The 27,704-nt window shown below is 37.3% G+C and overlaps 1 protein-coding gene across 1 annotated transcript; it reads right to left on the reverse strand.

Annotated features, from left to right (window-relative positions):
- Positions 1-279: 279 nt before the first annotated feature.
- On the reverse strand, positions 280-26,921 carry LOC107225240 (CDC42 small effector protein homolog). The gene is made up of 3 exons (XM_015665641.2): positions 26,507-26,921; positions 5,105-5,444; positions 280-409 (listed from the first exon to the last, which is right to left on the reverse strand). The coding sequence occupies exons 2-3, from the start codon at positions 5,363-5,365 to the stop codon at positions 401-403; spliced, it is 270 nt and encodes an 89-aa protein (XP_015521127.1). The 5' UTR covers positions 5,366-5,444; positions 26,507-26,921; the 3' UTR covers positions 280-400.
- Positions 26,922-27,704: the final 783 nt, after the last annotated feature.

Here is a 27,704-nt window from a genome sequence, read left to right on the forward strand (position 1 = left end):
TTTTTTTTTCTTCTCTGTTACATTCACTCGCGACCGCGCATATGCATATATATATATATATTTTATTTATTTATTTAGGAAAATAAAAATCAAAACAAGAACGAGAAAGAAAAAAAAGAACACCTCCGATTGACCAAACGTTTGCAACGCTCAACGTCATAAGACCCAGTTGTCAGTCCGAAATTAGTAAACGGACTTTCGTCACAAACGATTTTTTTTCAACAGCGGTTGCGCAGCGATAGCAGCTTATATGTACAACGACACTTTTCTCTCTCTCTCTCTCTCTCTCTCTCTCTCTCTCCCTCTCGTCACCATATTTTAAATATCTTCAACACGTTCAAAATATCCCTAGGGACGATCATCACAAGTCGGTCTCCAATGCCCTCGGGGCGACCGTGTCTCAGCAAGCCTGCAATCAAAAAACAAGAAAAAAAAAAATAAAAAAAATAAGAGGATAAGTATATAAAGAAAAACAAACAACCAAAATCAACAAACATCCAATCTGCCCAATTTATCGATTACAATTATCAATTATAATCCATTGTACGTAAGGTTATTGTTAATATACAATAGAATAAACGCATTCTGATTCTACGATAATCTTAAATCGGTAATAATCGCCAGGCGTTAATAATGCAGTCTCATCGTCATCCGCGTGGAAATCAAATCAGCTGTGCGAAGCCTCGTCGTCGACAGTATGCAACGTAACAACGTATGCATAAATACGTACGTCTGTAAGATAATTCATTATATTATACACGCGCGCGCGCGAGACGTGCGTGACGTTAGCAAGTTATCAAACGAAGTTGTCATCATCGATGTCAATGACCGCCCCCACAGTCAATCGAAGAAGCTATTGTGAGGATCTATGCACACGACGTGCATAACTCTGGTATAAGGTGTCTGTCTGTGCATGTCAGTGTACCTATAATAACAACGATGACGATGATAGTAATACTAATAGCTAATCGTCGAGACGAATTGACAAGGCTTCCATTGAACGATCGAACATAACAATATGCATTATACATATCGTGTTAAATTAAATACTCTGCGCGTTATCGCGATTAAAATTTCCGACGCGGTTGTTAAACGTTCCATGTCAGCTGTTTCTCCGTTTCTTTGTTGTGATAATTTTTTTTTTTTATTTTTCTTCTTGTTCTTTCTTTCTTTTTCTCTTTCACGCATACCGTATAAGAGTATGTAAACGATCGACAGGCGTAATTCTCATCCACGATGCATGACAAATGACAATAATTACACGTGTATGAAAAAAAAAAGCCAGAGTTGAACTGGGTCATTCAACGAATCGTTGCTGCTCGGTCCTGGAATCATCCCGCGGTTTGTTAACCGTCTCAACAACCCGGTTCGACCGTGAACTTTCAAAGCCGAACCTTGAACCCTGAACCTTGAGGTTTCCTCAGTTTCATCCTCGTTCTGTTATAAAGCAGCGGCAGCGGCACGCGTTCCATTCTTCCGTGTAATATAACGATCCCTGACCTGTGACCCGTACATCAATCCCCGTTGATGGAACACTACGCCATTCGAGGGAGTCGAGAGATAATCATTCGTATCTGTTAGTTTTTTTTCGCATTTTTCTCTTTACGCCTAATCGTTGCTCCGTTAATACTTTTATCACAAGGACATCAAAAACTCAAATTATCCATATATTATATGTATATAAACACGTCACTATCTGGACAAAAATTGCGTTATATTACAGATTAGCTGCATAATATGTATGTTCATATAATCACTATTGTTGTTTCCATAAGTGTCAACGTTAAAACAATTAGCTAATTTAATCAGTCAGACTAAATCTTGCTAATTCTTTCCCCCTTTTTACTTTTCTAAAAGCTGACTCAATTTCACTTTCTTCTCCTTTCACCCTGATAATCGTCGCATTCACTATTTTCTTTTCTCAGATACATTTCTTTTTCCTTCCTCATCGCCAGAGTGCGACGTTCGTATAACGTGTAATACGTCAACCTCAATCAGAAGTCATTTTTCCGTTTCTTTCTCTTTACGAACTATAAAATTTGGCAAACTCGTACACACGCAATTAACTTTTATTATTATCGTCAGCCGAGCTTGATCACGTTATAGCTATAACAAGCGGTCAAGTTTTTGATTACGCGGGAATTCTCGCGTTAGCTAATTGCGTTACGAATATTAGTCATACCTGAATAAAAGGTGTGTATATAAATATACGATATATAAACCTTATTAATGTAATAATAAAACTGGCGTATATGTGATTTCGATAATAAATAGCTGAACCATTCGGCTAATAGAATTATATTTGAAGAGCATAGCGTATCTCGCATGTCAAATGCCGTTGCGTACATTCCTTATTTATTGTACGCAAGCAACTGCCTTTTTGTACTCCGTTTGATATCTCTATATGCACGTATGTTTGATGTCTGTCGGTAAAAGAGACGAAATCGTTAGGTATTACAGGCATATTTACACGCCGATTTTAAAAGCCAAGGCAACAACGGGGGGGACAACATTTCGCTGCTGCCTTTTGATATTTATCAAACGCGCAACGCTCTTTGATATTCAACATTATATAGCCGTAAAAAAGAAAACATTTAAACATTCATCTTGTAATATACCTTTCCGAATAAAAAAAAAATTTCCCAACTATTGCATAGAACGAAGTCGTAAAATTTTTTTTGGACAATATTGAATATTGCACATCGTAGCGGTATTTTTATTACTATATTATATTATACACAGGGACGTAAAATGTTGGATAGTATTTTTGTGACGACTTTGAAGGGCGAAGATCAAGTGAAACAATGTTCGCGTCAACTATGAGGAATATAATAGCTCTAGATACGCCGACCTCACGTGCGGTATGGAATTTGTTCTAGTTTACTTCAAGAGTATATTTGCGTCAAGTCTTCGCTTGACCTTTCGGCCAGGCAACTTTATTCTCATGGTGAATCGGGTCAACCTTCAATGGTCTAATTTATAGCACACCTCATTCATGCAACGATCAGCGACGCGCAGTTTTATTAAACAAATTGATTAAGGCCGTGCGTGTAAAATATAATTTCAAAACAATTTTTTCCCTTCAATTATATTATATCAGCAAAAGAATATACGATTGTATTTTTTCTCCGAATAGGTATACCCGATTCATATAATTCGTGTAATCATTTTTTTTTTTCAGTTTCTATAATAATAATCTAAATGTCGTTACGTAAAATCGATGTGGTAAATTTCGAAATTGTTTGTAATTAATTTTCACCATCGCGATGTATGAAATTATTCACGCAAGATTTCGCAATGACGTAATGTTGATTCTTGCACATTATACAATAAATGTACGTACCTGCAACGATAATCGTTAAACGCTAATTAGAGTGATTGAAGTTTTTAAATTGCGATACAACACTTTTTACCGTACAGTATAATATAACGAAATAATCGCAGCGATGACTCGATGTTTTTTAACTCTAACTCTCTCTCTCTCTCTCTCTCTCTCTCTTATTTTCTCTCTCTCTATTAATACATTATGACTCTGCTTACATACTGCACGTCTTCCTTGGTTAGTTTTATATTCTTGTAAACGCTGTATGATACTGCCACTGCATACTTTCATACTTATATGGTTTCGGCTGTTAAATATACTCGCCACGGCATATCGTTGTAATTATACGTCCTATAATGTATACTAATTACCGCACGACGCTGAATTGCTCATGTTTCTCGGTATACGCGTTTATGCGTATCTGTAACGCGATTCCGGTAAACGTTCGTGCTTTTCAACATTTAGTTTCCACAATCAATCAATTAAGGACAATGAAAATCTATCAAAGTCATTATTCTGAATAAAATTTTATATGAAAAAAAAAGAATAAGTAAAATACACCCGTATTCAAAAGTTTGTACGGTAAAAGAAATTCAGATCACAATAATGTCTGAGCGTATAAATACAGTCATCGCTGACAAAGAGAGTTCTTTCACGTTTCAGAATATAACGAAATTATAGAGAAAAAATAGAAAGGAAAAGATGAAGGGGGGCGAGCATCGCGCATTCGTTGCAAAAATTGAACGAGTAAACCGAGTGAGTCACACATCGGTGATCCAAAAATAAATACCCGTAAGACTGTCCACCGCTGTCTGCTTGCTAATCGAATCGTGACCCATAGCTATAACATATCTACCGCGTATATGTGAACGTAAAAAAACGTTCGTACAGTCAGTTCCTACAGAATCCTTTCCCCCCAACGATAAGTGCAAGGTGACGATTACCAAACATTTCCTCGTGCAAAATAACACTTTGTACATGTAATACGTAGAAATTAACGGTGTTTCAGAGAAAAATAATTTAAGACTTTCCACCGAGGCGCTCTCTGAAAAGTTTGTTCAGGTCAAAAGAAAGATTCTGTAAAAAGACGAGCGTTGTACGTTACGTGGAAGATCGCGCGCGTTTGATTTTTCACTTCTTCTTACATTTCTTTTCTTTTTTTTTTTTAAATTTGTGAAGAAACACGTTATAGTAGTTACTTCAATTATTATTTCTTTCCCGACATTTGTGTTCAGCGCAAAGATCACGATCCCTAACACAACGATATATCAACCGGAAATCTTGTTCTCACGTATTAAAAGTTCGCATTAAATTATAAACTACTTTATGAGATTGAATTAATGATGAAAAAGTCGTGAGACACACTTCTCAAACATCAACCGGAGGCTCAATATTTCAAGTGCGGGTCTTCTTTGTGACGTGAAGTGACGAATTACGATTGATGCAAGCAGTAGAAAAACTTTTTATTCACGATTCTTCATTAATTTAGAAGAACGTAAAAGAGTGAAAAAAAAATCTCTCATTCGCCCTGAAGAAACTGTTTATTCAATACCGTGGTGGAAAAGGGCAAGTAATTTTTTTCCGCAGCACCCCGAGCAAGAAACAAGCCAAAATCCGATACATCGACGTAGAATCTAAAAAATGAAAATAGTTAAGGGGACCGAGCGGTAAGCGGAACAAAAAATTTCTCTCGGTGTACAGGTACGTATAGTACACGTAGGGCAGATAGTTTCTACAATTATGTGTACGTTATTTGGATTAGGTCGCGTAATCACGACGCACCTTAACGCCAAAGGAGGCCTCGTAGCCTCCCTTGCCCTGCATCTGCGTCTGAATGGCGGACAAATGAGCGTTCGCCATATCGAGATCACCGCTGCCGATGTGCCCGGTGTGTTGAAAGTTCGTCGGTGCCCCGATCATGCTTCGGTCTATCCTTAGCCTCTGCTGCTGGTGGGGCCTTTGTCTCTTGCTCCGGGCCCCCGGTCCCTGCTGCGTGAGGCAACACGTGAACCACTGGACCCAAACTTCCCCCGCACCTGCCATCGCGATTATCACGATTATCACGACGATAGGTTGACCAAGACGAAGACGACGAGGATTACGCTTCGCGGGATTCAAATCTCTGCAACAAGAAATATATAACGCGCGTTTAATTATACGGTACATTTTGAAGAAGATAAAATGAATTCCACCTTCAAAGAAACTTCGAAACATTCTTATGTTCGTATATTACAATTACTGCTAGTATACGTAAGAATTGTACGTATGTACAATCTATTCGTTTTCAAATTCAATTTTCTTATCGCACAAAATGTACGAATCGTCATCCGTATGGAATAGAGTTTAAATTCATTGAATTATTTATACGCCTCGTATTACATTGTACAATTGTTTAATAACGTGGGAGTGGAAAAACATTTAAAAAAATCTTTCCGTCCCGTTATCCATTCTATATCTTTAAAATTGAACTTGCAAGAATGAGGAAGTACATATTCGACAGTGTACATGTACATATCATTGTATATCTACGCAAGCATATGCCTACGTTCGTCGCCGCTCGTTACATTAATGAATGAGCGTACATACCATGTATGTACATCATATTCATTATATCGCAGCGTTGCTCGTTAGTGCGTCGACGTTATATTATGTCTAGTACGCCCATACACGTCACAGACACAATACGGATGTATATGTTTGATAAAGTGACTGACGAAGAACAAAAAAAAAATTATTATGAATTACTTTCAAAGGAGAGGATAAAAAAAAATTACGATATTCGAAAATCCCAAAAGCTTTTTTCAGTACGTGATACAAAATTTCTACATTTCTTCTCTCGACAATTTTTTCAACTATACCCGCAGCTGTACGTATACTGTATAGTTATACAAGCTATATAATTGTAAGGTGTGCTGAATCCATAGCACCGATTCTACCAACGAACAATAACCTCAACGAAGTATAAATAAATTACGAAATTTTAACAACGTGCGAAAAGCAAAAAAAAAAAAAAACAGCAAACACCCGAGACGACAATTTCGCGAACTGAAAATATATAATCATAGGTAGTATAGTTAGAGCTGACGATTCTACGATTCGTTTATGTATATAGAAATTGCATATCGATATAACGTCTATGTATTAGTTGTCATTATCTGCGGTTCGATTGAATGCAACAATACTAGCAGTCCTACGTCTACATTATGTTATATACCGATACGAGAGGCGGGTAATCGTCATGGAAATAGAAGAGGCAGCACAGTCCTCGTTACCTGTAATCGGATTAAACGTCAAACGACGTGACTCGCAACTCCGTGCAGAAGCGTGTATTATATATAGACACAAACACACAACTCTGTACTCTTTTATCCACATCACATCGCATGCCTACGACTATGTATATACATACATACATACATATAAGTAAAACTTGGCAAGATGGCCGCTACTGTACAAGTGAAAAAAAAAAAGTCCGCACTTAGCTACCCGCTCCGAATTTTTTCATTTTTTTTATTTCACGTTTATTTTTATTTTTTTTTTTTTTTTATTTTACATCTCGAGCGTGCCAGGAGACAGAAAGAGATTTTTTATACACCCGGGGGTACGAGTAAAAGCTGCGGATCGCCTCGCGCTGACTTTTACGTAGCGTATGTATGTACAACGTAACGTACGTACATTTATGTTGGTACCATAGGTGTATGATTAAAAAAATGTCTTTATTCGCAAAAGCGTGAGGCTCGGATTCCTGTACTACCACCTACGCGATGTGGAAGTTGCGCGGAAAATAGGTAAGAAAAAATGCAGAGCCCCTACGGGGTTGGAATTCAAGTTCGCACAGTCGTTGAACGCAGTCTGCGCTGCACAAAGCGTAGTTTCCTCGCGTTAACGTTATTTTTATTTTTATTTGAAATATTTGCCTCGAAAAAAGCAATTCGATCCACAGAACACGACATCGATGAACGATGTTAAATTTCTGCGCCCTTTGGACTCCATACATAATAATTGTACCTGTTGTACGTTTTTTTTTTTTTTTTTCCACAACTCTTGGTAACTCAATTCCTCTGGTTCCCGGTTAATGATATAGTACGTAATTATCAAACCACACGTAGAAGGTAATTTCTTCTTTCGCAATATTTCAATTGTTTTTTAATCTCCCCGCTGCACCGGACGTATACCCTTACAATCTTATCATTCCAATCAATATCCGTGCAACAATTGAGTGTAAACAACAAAGTATACGAATCGCCAGATTTGAATAATCGTCAATGGGATAAATCGAAGTAAACGAGGAAGCACGAATCGGTATTCAAATCGATCATGCGCCATAAGCCGATAGATTTCAAGTTCTCCAAACTCGTGCACAAACGTGTGTGTAACGACGTAAATATACCGGTAATTATTCTCCGCCACAGGGGACTTGTTCTATTGCAATAATGCAAAAAAAAAATAAATAAATAAATAAAATAAAAATAAAAATGAAGAATAAAGAAAGAGAAAAAAAGATTAAAAATGTAAGACAATGCCGGTTTGTGTTCCCAAGGCCCACAACCGTCCAGACCGAACACCAAACATGAACATACCTCTGTTCTGTGTGCATCGCGCACACTCCCCGTATACACAAATAAACCACCAACGTCCGGGAAAACCTGATCCTGGTCCGGATATACGTAAAACCTTTACCTACTTCTTGTGTAAATTCTCTTATATATACACACCTGGGTGTAGGTTATATACCTGGCTTTTACAACTGCACGAATGCGGTAAATTTTGGGTTCTAACTTCCATTACTGTAGAACTGTTTTCGTATGAAACGAAAATTTCGTGAATTTCAGTATAAAGTCTTAAGAGCGGAAAAGTTTGTTTGGTAATTTGTAGTTTCATTCAAAATATTTTTCAACATAACTTGATATTGTATGACGAAGATCATGGGAGTAGGAAAACAAAAACAAATAGTGAGGAAAAGTAATCGATTATTTTTGGTAATTCTTAAATTATCGTTGCACCGTTCGAAAATCGGCACAACAATAAAATATTCACTCTGGATCCCATCTCACAATCAGTTTTATCCCAAGTTTTTGGCAAGGAATGTATTGATCTTGACTTATATTTTATTAATCTATACGCCAATAAGATATGAAATCATCAATAGTTTTTTTTTTTTTTACCATATATGGGTCAACGAAGTGACACCACTGCATGTATAATATCGTTCATATCATGTATGAATATACAATAATACAAACTTTCTAACCAGTTGCAAGAATAGAATAATAATAAGAAAAAGTAGAAGATGCAATCAAGTAAAATCTGGCACAAAAGCATCAAGTGGTATAGGCAGGTACGTCATACATATATATATATACATATGTACCTATTTATTCGCTACGAATATTCGTTTCTCTAACTTGTTGAACGTACGTACATAAATAACGTTGTACGTTTTACCCTATTTCATACATTGTAGGTAGGCACGCAGTTTATACATGATTTTTTGTGTTATACTTGTAACACAGACCGACTTTCGGAAGAACCGTTACACACATGGGTTTATAATATAGGTATTTGTTATATATATATAGCAAAATGAGGTGAATTGCACAAGTTTTAAATCATTATCCCATCAAAACAAGCAGGTACCGTCAATTTTTACGTCCAGAAGGCGTACATAATAGGGCATCTTTGTGCCTCTGGATGTAAAATAACAGAAATTCATTCTTTGAGCGCTATTATAGAAATTAACTGTAAAATTGGATGTAAAATGTTATGATTATCGTTTGAAAATTGCAAGAAAGAAAAGTATCACGCTTGTATAATTATAATGAAGTAATTTTTTTTTCTTTCTTTCATTGAAGAACTATTACAGAACACGAATACTCTAGACGCAAAGGAAAAGTGATCAACTCTTTCTACTTTTTGTTTTAATCTTCTTACCGAAATAATTATGTCGAGGACGAATCGGTTATAATTTCGTCACAAAATGACGGAAGAAGAACAGAAATCGCATCGGATCATAATTAGGACGACACACGAATAAATTCATAATTTAGGCACGTGAAAATGACAAAAACACGTTATAGAGAAAGTAGTCTTTTGCTACAAATTCAGCTAATTAACGATCGAATGGTCCCGCCTGCTATATAGATACGTTTCACTCGCCTAGCCCATTATTTGATTTATCGACAGGAATGAAATTATAAACTTGCAGGGAGGCCAGCTCGCAAAGCAAAACCGGATTTGTACGATGCTGTTTAGGTGTAGTTGAAATGTACGTTATAAAAAAGAAAATTGAATAAATAATTAAAAACGGTTGTTTCGGAAGCTAATCGTCGTATACTCGTATGTAGTGAATATTATTGCGCTCAGAGGAAATAAAATGGGAAGTGAACCTGTTTGTTTTTTTCTTCTTATCATGGATCTAGAGTAAATATTTCACTGTTGTGCCGATTTTCAAACGGTGTAACAATAATTTAAGAATGACCAAAACAGTCCATTATTTTTTTCCGCCTAATCGAGTATAAACGATCATTTTTCAAACTCGATTAGTCGAAAGACTTGATTATTTTTCGCACAATCGTTTTTCATTTTCTTACTTCCATAAACTACGCAGTACAAGATCAATTTATACGATTAAATCATCAATCATTATCCATTCTTATTCACTAATTACGAATTTCACATAACAAGTGAATGATAAATGAAAACTTTTCATCTGAAATTGAATAAATATTATCAATGAAACTATAAATGATCAAAAAACTATTTCGCTATTAAGACTACATACTGAAATTTACGAAATTTTTATTTCATTTGCATCGATTCGAAAAAAAAAACGAAAAAAATACGAAATAATCGATCATTATTTTCGACTCGATTAATCTGTGCATAGATTATTTTTAACTTAGTGAGAACCGCTAGTAAATTTACGTGCAAAAATCGTTGCGGGACTTTAGTCTTTCGAATTCCAGACCAATGGTATGACGCATCAAAGGCCCCCTCGATCACTAAAGTACGAAAATAAGGCGACGACGCAGCAACAGCAGCAGCAGCAGCAGCAAGCTGCCGAAGTAAAAGGAAAAGGAGATCTGTGTGCAGTTTAATACGCGTCGCGTCTCCTGGAGAAAGTCTTTCTATTCTACAATATTTATAATATCCGCGTATAACGTACTACACGTAGGTGAAAAGAAATAAACATCCTGCAATATAATTTAATTTTTATCGATGCACCGACAGTCGAATTGAATTTTTCCTTACCTTAGGATTTTTTTTTTTTTTTATTCCAACAATAAGAAGAACCGAAAACTTTTTATCTTGTATATATCCGACAAATCGAAAGGAAATATTTGATATTTCTGGGGTGAAATTTTTTTTCTTCACAATCGAATTATTGTTAAAGAAATCTCCGTACAACATTCACGTATACATAATGTGACTCGACGAAGAGCTGTGAGCGATGAAGATGAAGTTATCAGCGTTACTGTAACGATGAATGTTTAAGAAAAATCGCTACTTCGTATATCTAGAAATGTCCGAGAGCTTTGGTAAACCACTGTAAACAAAATGTGTGTTAATTTTAAAAAGTCAATTATTCGAAAGTCGTTTTTAAATTGTCCAACAACGTTGATTTTTAATTCCGACCTCTCGTTACGTTAACAACTTCGGTCCGATTCTGATTCCGAGCGTGCAAACTCGCGTCGATTTATACACCACGAATCTCGAGTTGAAATTGCAGCCGGCACGGCTTTTACCGTCACCCTTGCATACCGTGCACCCCAAAGCTTTACCCCACTCAGCTTTTCTTCTCTCCTTTCCTCTCCGCTCCTCTTTCTCTCAGCTTTATCGCCTAGCAGCCCCCAAAAAGCCGGTGGTTGCTACGAAGAAAATCATTCGTGGGGCTCGAGCAGTGAGTCGTGAGTCATCGCCGATACTCACGCGTGCGTTGCCACAAATATACACATACACGGTATTTAGGCATGCCGGTAAATTTCTCTACATATACATCGTGCGAACGAAAATAGTAGTAAATTTTTGGATTATGGTACAACTTGCATAAATTATGCGTGCCGACAAGACTAGCGATATTATAAAAATCCACCTGCAACTGAGCTTGCAGAAAATATCTAAAACACGCCAAACATATTTCACTTGACATATTTACGCAGGCAAAAAAGCTTCTCTTCGTTCATTGCCTGATCTGCAGTTCTTTCCGTCCGTGAAATAATACTTGTCAAATTAACAGTTGTTATTCTTATTGAAATATTGCACACTGTTTAATAATAACTCGTCGTAATATGTGCATAAATCTTATACCAAAATTTGTAAAAATCTTTGCGCATGAAGAAGGAAAAGATATGGAAAAGAAATTGAAAACTTGATCGAGTGATCGAATCTCTGACTTAAATCGGCGAATTAAACACGGATCAGATTTCAACGGTCGTGTAAATATCATGTGTACGATGTCTGTATACATAATGTACGCACCAGCCGAGAAGTTATTCTTGCACCTCAGACCGGAGCGGCAATGCTGCATTATTATTACAAAATGACTGTAGGAAACTAAAGCTCGAGTAAGTTTTAAACGCGAGTATATTTTTGCTTTCAGTCTTATCTCACAATCAGTCAATTTTTCTCTTTCTTGTTCCTTCGTTGTGTAATTTTTATTTTTCATATATAATCTATATATATATATATATAGGTATACGAGAAAGCGGAGAGGAATTTGCATAGACTACGTAAAAAAAAAAAAAAAGAAAAGAAAAGAAACAAAAACGAATTTCCTCAAACCATCTGCATCGTTAACCGTTGTGACAAATTTAATATCAATTCTGGCACGGAATTTCCTTAAAATCACATACAAATTAATGACACGTGTGGAGATATAAAATAAGAGAGAAATAGGCGTATACAGATAAAATGAATAATTATTTAAATTTCGTACATAATTAAGGGAAGAAAAAATGGTGATAAATTATATTCTAAATTGAAGATTAATTCTGCACATAGAGGAAAGTTATGGAGAGTAAAAACCCACCATCAGATATATATATATATATATATATATATATGTATATAACATAACGCGATACAACAATAATTATATTGTACGCCAGTATTGTCAATTACAGTACTTTTTTTTCATCTAAATAATAGAACGGTCGGTCATTACATAAAAATATGTACAACCATGTGACGACATCCGGTTGTTGCCGCAGTAATATACAAATATATATTGTGTTTATAGGTATGCACGTATATCGTATATACATAACCTGCATCGGACGGATATAACCGATTTAAATAAAACCATTAACAGTTGCCTACATGAAAATAGGTTGCAGGTACTTAACGACCGTACACACACACACACATATACACAATATATATGTACATAAAATTTGTCCTTGATTAATACACGTGTCATATAGCAAGCAGTATACATATATACATATACAAGTATCGCATACTATTTGTATATGCGAAAGTGACCGATCGTGAACGTTATGTTCGACAAATTGCAAGAAAAAAAAAAAGTAAAAACATAAAGTGTCGCGTTCGTTGGTTCGAGTAAAAAATTATACATATATATTGATTGCTTTCGATAATTAAAATCAAGAGCGTCGTCACCGTCTTTTCACAAGCGTCTTGTCTTGTCGAAAGAAAGGGAAAAAAAGAAGATTTTCGCCTACATACGACAGGCACGATTTGTCAAATACTGCGGGAGACCGATTTTAACGCGGCTATTATATGCAATCGTACGGACCGGAAATGACGTATCCCAGGAATTCATATATATATATACATACATATGATTAGGTGGGAATGCAAATTGGGTAGATATGTGTTGGAAGAAGCCGTGCTTCAAACACGATTTCTATTTTTCTTCAAAATTTTTAACCTCATTCGATTGTTATTTCCATGAAAAAATTTCACGACGATTAGTTTTAATCTCATGTACTAATAGAATCACGGTTTAGTAAAATTCCCTATATTTACATAATCTAATTGTCAGTTGGACAAAAATTCTGTGACACAAACGAAAGAACGAATGATACTTGTCAGTGGAAAAAATTACCGTATTATATCTTTTTCCTGCCGATAATAAGCAGGCTTTGCAAACAAGAAAGAAAGAAAGAAAAAGGATCAAAAAAATGATTGAACAAAATCGTTTCGTATTATGAACCGACGAGCATAAGCTTCTGTGATAAAGAAAAAATTTTACCAAGAGAAAATACAACAGGGAAACGCAACACATGCCGACGAAGATTAAGATAAGCAGATGTATACAGGCACAAAATATATGTATACGCTTTTCACGGGGAGAAATAATAAGATAAGCCTGAAGCTGCTGTGCCGCGTACCGGCAAACATAAACGAATGAACCCAAATCCGTACGCAAGCAAGATTTAAGAGTAAAAAAGATGAAAGGAAAATAACGACAAATAATAAACGTGTACGGCAAAAGATAAATGATTACAGCTCCTCAAGTTTTTCACGTCGATATTCATAGTAAAATAATGATATTAAATAAAGAAGAACGTGGATAAAAAAAGCTACTTGATTAACCTCAAAAACTCACGCTAAGCTATAATAAATTAATAGGCAACGTAGCTACGCTTAAATATCCCGAGACTTAAACCAGACCGTGCCAGATTTCGAGACTTCCGGTTTATCGACGACGGTATAAACTCGCACCACACGACGTCGTAAAATATGTATCGTATCTATCGCATCATGCCATAGAAGCATTATAGATGAAGTGGGGGGGAAAGTAAAAGAAATGCCAATATTTACAACTACATATATATTGGTTGAAATTTTTTGTTCCCGTTACCGCTCAGTCCTCAAGTATTTCCATTTTTCACCACAATCGAAAAATGTAGTTCTAGTTAGAAAATGAAAATTACTTTTCTAGCCGTTACCGGAAAGTCTAGTATCCGTTACTATTCTTTCTCGTTACGATCACTGTTGCTATATTTTCTTGCAACTGTTGCGAAAATTTAATGCCTGTGCAATAATAAATTGACGTTAAAGCCTTGTTCAACTAAAAACGTAGAGTAAACCGAAGAAACTGATTTTGCGTTGCAATTATCAAAAAAGAATCGACAATAGCGCGAAATGGTTACGCCTACCTCGTTTTTCCTAATTCCAACAATATTCAAACAATTTTTTTAACGATACCTGTTTTACTCAATTTTTCTCATTGTTGTTTGACTTGAGAATTAAAAATCAAGAAAACACGACGTGCTGCTAACGCAAAAAAGTAAACGTAATATATATATATATATATATATATATATATATATATATATACGTATATATATACGTATAATAAATGTTCGCAAGCGATGCAGTGAGTAATTTTGTTCCATGAGTTAATAATGGCCGACTGTGATATCTCGTTTGCATAACGGATGCGAAGAAATTACTATCGGTCTTAAGGATCAGTCTAATTGTGGCTCACCTCAAAAACCGTTCTCCTTCTCTCGGCGTCAAGCGTTTATTCGTTTTTTTTTTTTTTTATTTATTTATCCCCCTCCCCACGTTATTTACCACCTAAGACGACGTGGAATGAATCACTCTAGAAGATGACAGGGTATGGAATACCGGTTAAATCAAATCCGCGATGCATTGCGGGAAGCACGTGTCAGTTCTACCGAGTGTCCTTCTTCTTCGTCTTCTAAGCTATGGCGTTTTATACTGAAAGCATGGCTTACAACCCTACGTGTGAGAACTTGTTTTTCACACTCTTTGTCTGTTAAATAATTTTTTTGAAAGTGTTCCAGGCTTTCAACAAATTAGAAAAGGTTCAGGTCTCTTTCTCGAATTGTCGACACAACGCTATCCAAAAGTTGGCAGACACAAAAATTTCAAAGTATTGTTTGTGAAAATTCATATTCATAAAACTGTACCGTACCCTAAAAAAAACCAGTGTTCAGACCTGAGGTTAAATTTCATTCGGAAACCGAAAAGAATCGATCACTTTATATTCGAAGAATGAATGTAATTGCGAATCTATCAAATTTCCATTATAACAAAAAATATCTATCTCGTCTCTCGCATCCTGTATCAATAAGTTTTTCCAAGTAGAAAGAAAAACATATGTAACGACAATTATGCGGTTAAAGAGTTCCAGGGACTTTAGATTATTCATAAGTTTGACGTTAGTAATAAAGGTTAATACAACGATGCATGTTTAGAAAAACTCGTTACATCGCATTCTCACGATTGTCCAAAATTTCAGTTAGCAAAAAACATAACAGTATAAACATGTTGATATTATGAAAATCGAACTCCTCGAAAGTGCATTCCAAACATTGCACAATAAAATTGTTTTCCCTGATCTTTAATTAACTTCAATTCCGTTTAAAAACATCACGTTGAAGTTATCGACGTTATCGCAACGATTCACGATGCTTAAGAAGAACAGTCGTTTCGTAATTTTCAAATTATTTGACAATCGGTAAACGGTAAATAAGACAAAACGTGCTCGTATCGTCAAATCCAAGTTCCCTCAAACTCGTGTTTGTGAAAATAAAAAAATGGTGCCCCCCCCCCCCCCCCCCCCCTCGATGTTTCTTCGTTACAATTCAACGCGATCAACTTCGACCTCGTTTAAAAACTGCAACCTCCTGCCTTACACACCAGAATCTCACCTCGGTAAACCACTCGATGTGTTACAACGTGACGAGAAGAGGAAACGAAACGGTCGTGTGTTTACGACGTTAGACCGAGCCAAGGAGGAACACGTCCGACGGATGGAGTTGGTTGGTCCCTCCGTAGTAACACCAAGAAAAGAAGAAGCGTATACCTATACAGATATACACGCGAGTGTGGCTGCGAGACCTCGTAAAGCGGTGTAGGTATGCCGTGGTGTGGAATGCACGTATTTATTACATATGTATGCATATATATATATATATATATATATATATATATATATAAATATAAGCCAGGGTGATCTCGGTTATCCTGGTATCGGTGCGGCTATACCGGCAAACGCCTGCGCCTCATCCTCATCCTCATCCTATAACCATACCCATGGTACATAATATACCTCACCGAATGAGAAGGGGAGTCACGTTTTCGGCCAGGGATTCTCATCATTGAAAAACATATTTATACTCATTCAGATCCGTATATCTATACGTATAAAGAGACCGTTGCAACAGTGTTGTACAACGAGAGTTGTAGGTGTGACGGAGATATGTTTCAAAAAGAGAATTTTTCTATCGATACCGCATACGTGTTTTAATACGATTGGAAGATGGCTGCACGGAGCTCTTTTTTCTTTTTCGCCTCAATTAGCGTTCGCTCGATTGTCGGACTTTAGAAAAGAAGCTCCACCCACGCTTGTCTAACGAAGAAAAATAACACATGTGTTACAATTACGCTGAACTTATCAGATAGGCCATAAAAAAAAATTTAAAAAAAAAAGAAAAAAAACCTGTTACATCGTCCATTCAAGCACACGGTGAAAAAAAGAGTATAATTTTGGATTCTTCAATTTCAAGCACTGGGTTCGGATACTACTACTTTTGTATCCGACGGCGAATCAACGTTCGTACACCTAATCGGTAGGACAAATTATTTCATATAACTGGCACGTGTCTGTACATACATATCCATGATATGCACGCGTGTAACGCACGCTAGGACGTATACTAAACCGCGCGCATGCGCGTTAAACCTTTCCACCGGAAATAATAACACGTCTATGCTACCCGCGCAGTTCGCCAACGGGCAGGGGAAATAATGACCAATGGCACCGACAAATAACCCCGATGAAACGAATAGTTTTTCCCGGTTTACCCCCCCGCCCCAAATACATTCTACCCAAGTATCAACGAATTCATGTATACAGAAATATGAATTATAAATACCTGTATATGTGTAACAATCTTTACCCCCGAGTATATACGTATGCTTGTACACACATATATAACTACAAATGTAATGTAGTATAATCTGGCATAAACCTTCTCATCGTGCTGCAGATTTTGAACCTTTGATCTGCAACAGCGCGATTGATCTGGCAATAACAATTAAAATTTCAATTTCCACGGAGAGTGTTATTACCATTATTATTATTATCATTGAGTAATAATTCACCTCGCTATTAACGGGTATGTATAATACAAGTGTGAGAGAGAGAGAGAGAGAGAGAAAGAGAGAGAGAAGAGGCTGGGTCGACTTGATATACGTACGTACATATATAGGTATACTTTGCAGCGTTATTCAGATTCGTAAAACGGTTCTTTTCGATTCTGGTCAGGCAGACAGCGGATGGCCGGGATGGGAGAGACTCTCCTCTCTCTCATCATCGAGCATTGACTGGGCAGAGAGCGTTGCCGATTTTATCGCTATCGGAAGGAACGACGAACCGAGTAATTTAGTAAGTATTCGGCTGCCTCGTGTCTACCTGGCGCGGGAAAATTGCAATAGTTCTGTCGTTTCTGTTAACCGCATAAACGAACTCATTCCCATTTTAAACGCACAATCTTTCGTGCAAAACGTTTACGTGAATAACTGTGCAGGAAAAAAATATAAAAAAATAATAAAAAAAAAAAAAAAAATACCGGACGTGTTGATAAAAATACAGACGCGCACAAGGTATTTTTCCAGGCTGAAATAAAATGAAATTTTAGTCTAACCGATGTAAACAATGTTATCCGAAGCGTACACGAGAAGCTACGAACCCAATGACAGAGTTTGCAAATTTTTCCTGCCGCGACGCTCGCGCAAATCTAATTAATCGGCGGAGGGCCTTCGATTAGTGAAAAATCTCCCCTTTCTTGTACTGTTGCGGCTCTATCGATAGAATGCACTGTATATATGTATACATATGTATATACGTATGCATATACTGTATAAAAAATCTTGCAACAGCGCAACAACGAGCCAAGCCGGCGATAAAACGCGTCCTGCAATCTTGACCATCCGTTCCGCAGAGTCAGGCCGCTTGTGCTGCTCGTACATACTTCACGAAGACAATGCATAACGGAACAATTCCGCCTGAATTCGACCGCACCGATGTTTGATCTGAATCTTCGATATATAGCATATACATGCAGATATAATAAATTGACCGTTGAAAAACTCGCGATAACTTTCCGTGCCGAGCGATTCCTGCGCGGCTTTCTTCAACATTGTTTGTACGTTTGGAAAAAATGTTTCGGACATTCGGGCGCTTTCACGAAATTCATCTCGTCAGGATTCCTCTGATCGAACAGCGCAGGTACTCGCGATTTCGTTATTACGTGATCTTGCCAGTTTAAAGACGGATCAAACTTGTATCGCGAATTTGTAAATCATAATTGTGTGCCTGTTTGATATGCCCAGGAGCAATTAGACACCGAGTGAAGTTTAGTTAGCTTAAGGTGGAGAGACACGGTTGAACTTTCGACCTTTGACCGCAACCTGATATAATATAAAGGATCTTGGCAGAGAAATTCGGCAACGCGAATTGAATGAGACTTTCTTGTTTGTTTGTTCGTTTAACCGATACTTCGTTTTTTCTCGTCTTCTCTCAACCATAATGAACTAGATTCGCAATTGGAAGTGCATAAAGATAAAGAAAATACCGAAAGCGTGACATACGTTTTACGAGCCTGCAACAACAGATTTCTGCAATTTCTGCGGTGCATGAGAGCCAAGAAATTATTATGTACAGTTGCAGTATTCGAGAAGTTGACTTACTTCCATGTTACTTCCATGCAGACTGCAAACAGGTATAACATCCCTACATACTCGTTAACCCAGACGTATTCCCAGGTAAATTATCCGAGTACCCACACAAGACAGATGTGTTATATTTCTAGTGGTCGTACGGTAGGCGAACCTGGAATCCGGCCTAGATAATAAAATTGTGCGGCACGATTATCGCGAGCTAACAATAAGTAAGTATTTGTGTATAAACGGAAGGAGGATGCGAAAAGCGATGTATAGAAAATGAAACATCGAACAAGTTTCCATTGATTCATATCCGACACTTGTCGTATCAAGTACGCACAAAACTAACGTTTTTCATCCGTCAACGATTATTCACTCGTTCAATGCAATCTTCACAGAAATTTATATCGAGTAAAAAAAAGAATAAAAATTCAAACACTGCCATGCGTAAAGAGTTGCGAATTTTTATGCAGCTTTGTGTTATATTTATTGCATACGTAGCAAGTCTTCGATAAGGAATGAACGAGTAAAATTTTACTTCATTTTTAATAATTTCCAATAAAACGAACAATTCTTATCACAAATACCGAAATTAATTGTTTCACACGCTGTTTATATCAACGTCCTTATTATTTTTTTACTCTTTCCTCAAAACGGTGAAAAAAAGCAATTTGGTCTAATAATCGTTACACGTAGTCTCAAGTCAACCAAATATTACGATCAATAACAATTCAATTACGAATCAAACAAGCAACATTAAAATAACTACTCGAGTAACCTTTGATTAAAATCTAAAAATTACTCGTAAAATGTACTTAATTTCTATGCTGCTGATTGTTTTGCTCAAATTATCCTTACAATTAAATCGATTCACACACTACAGGCACCCAGTTTTTCCTATTTTATTTTTCCATTAAAAATATTTCACCAACAATATTTTCAATCTAACACATAGGCACCTAAAGAGGTGCAGGTGGACACTTGCAGGCGACGTTATAACTCAGTTATCGTAGTATTCTAGCATAAATATATCATTTAATCAGGTCGCACATAAACCACAAAACTTCTAAACCGAGAGAATTATATATAAACTTTTGTTGCCAGAATTATACAGACGTAGATATACATATATATATATATATATCTATATGATATATATACATCTGAAGCAGAGCTCGATTAAGCTCCACACAATTCTATTACAAAGTTGACATTTACTTCTATACCTATACCTGTACATTCTATACATTTATAGATAGGTGTTAGCAGTTAACTAGAGCAATCGACCGCTTCACAGCATCCCATCTCTCTCTCTCTCTTTCTTTCTCTCTCTCTCTCTCTCTGTCACACGTAATAACTTGCAGCAGAGTGATGCAGGCGAAAGAAATTCTGCTCCAAATACAAAATTTTACAAGTAAATAGGAATACATCGATATATATATAAATGTATAAATAATATATACAGGTAAATGTATACGTATTTTCGTTCCGGATGAATAAAAATGATTTCGTCGCCTTTCTAACGGACGTGAATGAAGCGTGGGAGAAAAACAACGGTGTTTTTCGTCAACTATTTCACCATTAAATAAGGTGATTGCCAGCCCGAAGAATGACTGTTCGTTCCTCTTTCTAAACGCCGAGATCACAATTTGATTTAGTGTAGTTTTTTTTTTTTTTTTTTTTTTAACCATTCTTACGATCCTTCCCCCTTACAATTAGATTTTCCGAGGAAGAACATTATCCGGATACATTTGTTTTCACCGCCGATCCGGCATAGATAATCGATATTTTATACAACAAAATCGAAAGGTTTGCGAGAAGAACAATGCGTCGTAAAATATACCGCCACACTTTCACTTCCAGAAATACTATTATTATAGTAACAAAACAACAGTAACAACAACAATAATAATAATACATCAGAAACTTTGTATCAGCAGACACGTATAATTTGAATACGAAATCGCTATTGATACAATTCGATACGGTGTCATGTTTTTCTTTGTCATTGCTCGCGTCTTGTCTTGTTCCGCAAAATAAAAATTTCAATTTCACACACTCGGATACCGAATTACACGGGTAACCCAACGACTCTATAGAATTTTAAAACTTGATGTATTACGTATATTTGCTTCGTTCATTAACGTTAATTGCTTTATACATTTACTGAATTTTCTTGATTATTATTGTTTTTTTTTTTTAGCATTCACATTATACGTGACTTGATGCGCTCATAAATTGATTCAACAAGAGTGTGGTTAAACATGTATAAAATATACAACGCATAACGTGACAATTATTTCATCATCTTTGAGGTTATCGGCACGAGGTGCCGATAGCAAACTGGGTGTTAAAAATCAACGAAACAAGTGCTCCACTTTTTTTTTACACGGTACAAACTATCTATACGTAATAACATACATTTTTAGGCATAATGTTGATATCTGCTTTTTCGTATCAATGACAAATTGTACCTTGAAATAAGTATAACACACACACACACACACATATTCGATTTATGAGCTCCTCGTGTATTACACCTACGCACTTGTGTGTATCCATATTTCCGTCGTGTACACTTTGACCTTTCGAATAGAATGTATTACATACATTTGTATAAACGATTTAAAGTATACGCTTTGCAGCGGTATTAGGTACGTGTAATTTTAGAACCCGATATTATCCCAACCATTTGCTCCACATCTATTATACCTACACAGGTATAATACATATACGACCGATGCTTGTTCCCAGTTATACGACGATGCTAAATTTAGAAACAATATCATGTTCAACCTGCATTCGAAAATAGCCATGGGAAAAAACATATTATCAGCTATGCAATACCAAAAGATACCTATCGAATAATTAGACCCCTTGATTTGACTATCACGATACATTTGTTTATTATATATTTCAAATAAGTATTACACACGGCAGGAGAATAATAATAAGAAAAAAAATAAAATACAAATATCAAAGAAAATGTATAATTTATATTATTTCTATTCGTATCTATAACGCAACAATCCGAAACGACGTAAACGGAATCGATTTGTAACACAAAAAATATCAATCAAACAAACGATACCGGTAGAAAAAATATATAAATATCATATTTCTTTTTCTAGTTCTTAACAAAAACTATAAAAATTAATTTAAATATATATAAAATAATTCTCCTATTATAATACATATATGTATGTACGCAAAATCTAACACAACGCGTTAAGTTGACGCGATGCGGTTTTTGCTTTTTCCCAGCCATCCTTTTCCTCCTCATACACGTACGCGTATCACCCCACCGATAAAAATATACACGATTGTATTGAATATACGTATATGCATGGCACCCATTGCGCGTAAGAAATTAGTCGATTATTCCGGTGATCCTCACGGAGTGGCTGCAGACAGTCCAACGATAAGTAAGACAGAGGCTTCTCGCTCTCTCCTCCTCCGACACAAACACTTTTATACACACACACCTATAAAACCTTACACACGGACACACACACACACGAGAGTCTCGTGGCACTTTCACCGCACGTTTTACGAGAGCAAGAGTGGTCTATTTACGCCTTCCGTGGGCGAAGGATAATGCGTTCGGTTCTCCATGGCCGTCTGTGCAAACGTGTTGGAACAGATAAACACCCACACCATGGACCCAGGACGGAAAAAAAACCATACGCACCTTAGCACGTAACTAAATTATAGTTAAATAGGTTCGTAAGCGGTTTTACGCATCATAATGAACAATTGGAACAATTTTATAATACATATGTATACGTATAGGATTTATAAACTCAATTACTTCCTCGTGTTTAATCATGCAAGTTTGCCGTTAGTTGACAACGCGTCAAGTTGCGCATGCACCGGGTAGTCATACATGTGTGTGTAATAATAACGATACATATAATAATATCAAGAGTCACGGCGCCGGAGCGAAAAACTATAAAAGATTTATACCTCGGTACGGGGGAAACGAGAAGAGAATACGAATTGAGCTATAAAGATAACAAAAAAAAAAAAATCTCCTACAAAAGAGAGAATAAAAAATAAAATCAGAAAGCGATCAAGGAAAGGTCGTCATGTTTTCAAGGGCTTATATGACCGAGACATAAAAAAAAAAAAATATATATATCTGGAGGAATGAAGGGCCAAGAGCCAATTGTCTTGCTGCTCAGATTTCGGTGATTCATCTCATATATCATTACTGCACGACGAAGGTTGTAATACGTATTTCTTCTACATTATATATACACACATATATATATATATATATATATATATATATATATATAATTGTGAACGAGAATCGAAATTCAGTTTCAATTATTTACCAGCGCGTTTATGCTGTCCAGGCAGGTTACTTAGGGCATAATGATAAAAAAAACTGTAGGTATACAAGGAAGCCTGCCTGCCTGCACAACCTGTATATCGTAATTAAACGATTGTTATTCGGTTTGCGAATACGTAACGCATACATACACAACATACAGCATGCACATCGAATGGCGTAACCGAACGTCGAACCAAAACAGGTTGCTAATTGCTCCTCCTCACGGATCGTATAATAATATGATCCTTAACACAGTTAATCCTAAATGGAATATACACCTGCTGGGTCATTGAAGCTTCTACATGCCGCTAAATTTTACACAACATCGAGGTGTGAGCAATTGATTAACTAGCGTATCGAACGTCCGAAATAGAGGAGTAAAAAAATGATTAGTTAGATAATAAACAGCATAAAAGCCTTAACGTTCCGGCTAACTTGTTTTCGATTCAATTCGAAAAATAAAAAAAAAATCACGAGTTCAATTCCGTACGAATTATATGAAAATAACTGGCGGTGCAGTTGACGCGAAAAAATTGGATCCACTGTCGCATAATCCGTATAGAAATTGAAGCCGTGTCTTGTTTCGGACCGAAAAAACGATTTAGCCAACCGTAAAGTTACGGCATCAATGCATTTCACTGTACATATCTATAATACGGTATACAACAGTATGTATATCATATCTGGGTAATCAAACACCGCGGATCGTAATTAGATTTTTACAGAGAAGGCAAGAGTGGAGAGAGGAAAGAATGAAAACATAGATACATGCATCATTGTACAAGCCTAGTCGGTTATCTGAGATTATGACAATGTTTGACGCTTCCTTTTCTGCGGGTGGTGTGGCGCTTCCGGTTCTGCACTCTCTACCGTACGTATGCATCCACCTCTGCTGTATTTCAGTAACTACACGGCGTGATGGTGGGTCACCATCGCTATCGCCATTATAAAGCATTGGCGGCAGACGAAGTGAAGCGAGTGAGGGTAGGGAGTTGACTCCCATCGGACGGGAAATCGTACGCTGTTAAATGTTAATTCCGACGGGACAAGGTTCGTCCTCCTCCTCTTCCTCCTTCTACTCCACTCTTTTTCTTCTCTCTCTCTCGTCATGCGTGATGTTCAATGCCAATGCGATCGCGATGAATCTCAACACACACACACGCACACACATTCTTACGTACCTACACCTGTGCAGCACTGTTTACATAGCCGCTGAGAGCACTTAAAGAACGATTCCCAAGAGCCGGAACGACGCCAATGAGAAGTTCTTTTATTTTTACAGCCAATTCGAGAGAGAGAAAGAGAGAGAGAGATAAAGAAAGTGCGTGTGTGTGTTTAATAGTATCGAACGGCGTGCCATCATCGTCAACATTGGCAGCAGATATTGCATCACGCTATATCTCAACCATAAGTTGGTTTCCTTGTTGATTAATCACCATCACCCAACGATGAGTTCAAGTTGATCGTGCGCGCCGGGTTTGATTACCAATGAAAATTTTCTAAAGTGTTGTACACTCGGAGTGCAGAATAAATTATAGAGAGAAATAAGAACCGTGACAAACTGAGAAACAAACCAACAAACATTTCTTAGGATTAGACTCTGACAGATTCGATAAGCTGTGGATCATGTGAATGACAAGTATTAATGTAAGCTTGATGAGTCAAATTCCATTGTAACAGAAATATCCGTGATACGATTTACAGAAGAGTTTATAATCGCGCTTTGATTTTACGATTAGCAGTATTAAGCCTGCGAAACGGGACTAATTTCCGTTCTTTCGGTGAGCGAACGATCATCCGAGAATACTTGTATTCCTGTATGCCGGCAACAACGACAAGACAGAGATGGTGGAGGAGGAATGGAGTGAACCAAAAAAGGGTCGATTCAGAGGCACCAGATGTCGTTCAGGAATGCGTCACGAAGAGTGCGTGTGTGATGTCGATGCAGGTCTCGCGTGTGTTTGTACGTACGTACATATGCATATCAGGGTCTTACCGATCTCTGTCTATCTTATCTGCATAGGTATGCAGACGTGGTAAGGAAATTCGGAAAACTGGGAGAACCGCACGCGCGATTCGTCGTCGTCAAAAGAGAGAGAAGAGAGGAATTTTCCTATACAAATCACTAAATTCAACATATATAATTGATATTCATAACGTTAATCCGCAGTTTTACCTTTAACTGTATGTAATTACCGCACAGTACAGACAGTTCGGAACTTCCGGTGTAATAATAATAATAATAATATGAACCATTGAACAAGCGGTTTGAGATAACAAGGGAAAAAAGAAATAGGTATGTTAACTAAAAATTAATCAAGCCCCCGTTCCCCGAAAAGATCGATCACGCATCATTCATTGCCAACGTCAATGAGATAGATAATCCAAGTTTCCGAGGCAGCGTGATTAGGCTGAAAACTTCGGTCGGCTGAAAAACTATACAATATACAAGATGATAAGGGAAACGCTAAAGCGTAAATCACTGTCGTTGTAAACGAAGGTGGTGAAAAAAAAATGGAAAAAGAGAAGAAGCAGAGTAAACTAATAAGCCGAAGAAAAATTTTAGAAACAACATTGCTCGCGATGAAGAAACAGGCCGCACGAAATATGTTACGAAAGAGAGTGGAGAAAAAAAAGAAGAGGGCTGCACGTGCAGTGGTTTATTGTAATAACAGCAATATTGTTGTTATTATCGTCACGTCATAACAGATTTTATTATCCCAGTTCTACTCTTTGGCACAATATCTCAGGCACATTCATGAGCGAGTGTGTTGCTGTTTTTTCGCGGGGTTCAACAACGGCAATTCGGATGAATCGAGTCGGGCAATCCGTGCAAATGAAAACAAATGAAGTGAGAAAAAGCAGCACGAGAAAGAAAAAAAATAACACCGCCGTGAAATAATCCTTCGAGGGAACGAACGCCATCGCGTTTCGTCCCTATGACGGTTACCTTACATGTGTGTATGGTTTTTACTTATGGGCATGTATACCCGACACCCGGCCTGCACCGCCGTTCACTTTCGGCGTTTAGATTTTCGAGCAGAGAAAACAAAGCCGAACGATGACCGGCTGTGAGGGAAACAAGCGGCACGTGAAGTGACGAAGAAAGAAACGACAATGAATGTGCCGCGGCTACAAATTGCCGTTCGTCTTTAACATATCACTTTCGTAAAACTCACCCTTGTTTTCGAGCGAAGGATATGCGGTGCCAAACAGGTGAGAGAGCTCGATCCGAAAGACGAACAGAGAGGCGAAGGTAGGAAAATCGCCGAGACCACGTGACCTTGTCCGGAACGTGATAAGACTCGAGATCTCCACTGTTATGTTAGGTACCACTGTTTTTATCCCGCGTTAGGAACTCGAAAATCGTTTTCACTTGTTTCTGGCCGCCGCCGTCTCCTTCGGCAATCCTTTTCCTTTCCTTTCCTTTTTTTTTTCCTTGACTTGGCTCGACTCGAATTGACTCTGGGTATCTCGGGGAGACGCGACGCGACCCGATCCGATTCGACGTCCGTTACTCGTCCCTGACTAAAAGAAATGGTGAACTCAGGGAGACCCAAGCGCGACTGAACTCGAACGCAAACCACAAAGTTGAAGAAACGGCAGCGTGTGGGCGGCCCGCCGTAAGGCTGGGGGGGGGGACAGATCGGCCATCCGCCGAGCGCCGGTGGCGCCATGAACCCGGCTCTTCGCCGCGGCGATGTGTGGAACTTGTTTTCGCGACTACCGGACAGTGGTTCTCATTCGTGGTTCAACGGACCACATATTCTCTTATAATCCTGTTGTTTATTTGTTTTACCATGTATTTAGAATACTTTTGAGTCACTTTTAGGATGTTAGAGCCTGAATGTAAAGCGGGGTTTCTTAACCTCGAAAATTATAAAGGTTCCGGCAATGTAGGTAAAGAATTTTACATCCTGGAACTTTAGTAATAATTGTATGGTTGTGAATACTATTATCATTAGGTATACCTATGTCATAAATCACTCGTATTGTATAATTGAAATTAAATAAAGTTTCTACTTTTTAGAATGAACGTCACACCCAAGAATTTTTATCCTTCCCTCACTCCTGGTTCAGTCGGAATGCATCTAACATTTAAAATTGCAATTTTTCGATACCGCTATTTTATTTTTCTAATCGTTGGTGGAGGGGGGCAGGAGGGAAGAGGGGGGGAGGGATCATTGCTCATTCTGCATTAGCTTCGGCTGCCATTTTGAATTTATCGGGGAATTTGTGTTTGTCAAATAACTCGCCCATTTTCAACTTTGAACTAAAAATACTCATAACTAAACTTGCAGGAAATTCAACTCTTACGATGGATATTTTTTTAACTTGATTCATAAATTCAATCAGATAGCGGCTGAAGCTAGATAG

Source organism: Neodiprion lecontei, chromosome 6 (genome assembly GCF_021901455.1).
Source record: "Neodiprion lecontei isolate iyNeoLeco1 chromosome 6, iyNeoLeco1.1, whole genome shotgun sequence".
Taxonomy (NCBI): Eukaryota; Metazoa; Arthropoda; class Insecta; order Hymenoptera; family Diprionidae; genus Neodiprion; species Neodiprion lecontei.

Coding starts and splice junctions, on each gene's coding strand:
- LOC107225240 (XM_015665641.2), bottom strand. CDS start 5,365: ATGGCAGGTGCGGGGGAAGTTTGGGTCCAGTGGTTCACGTGTTGCCTC.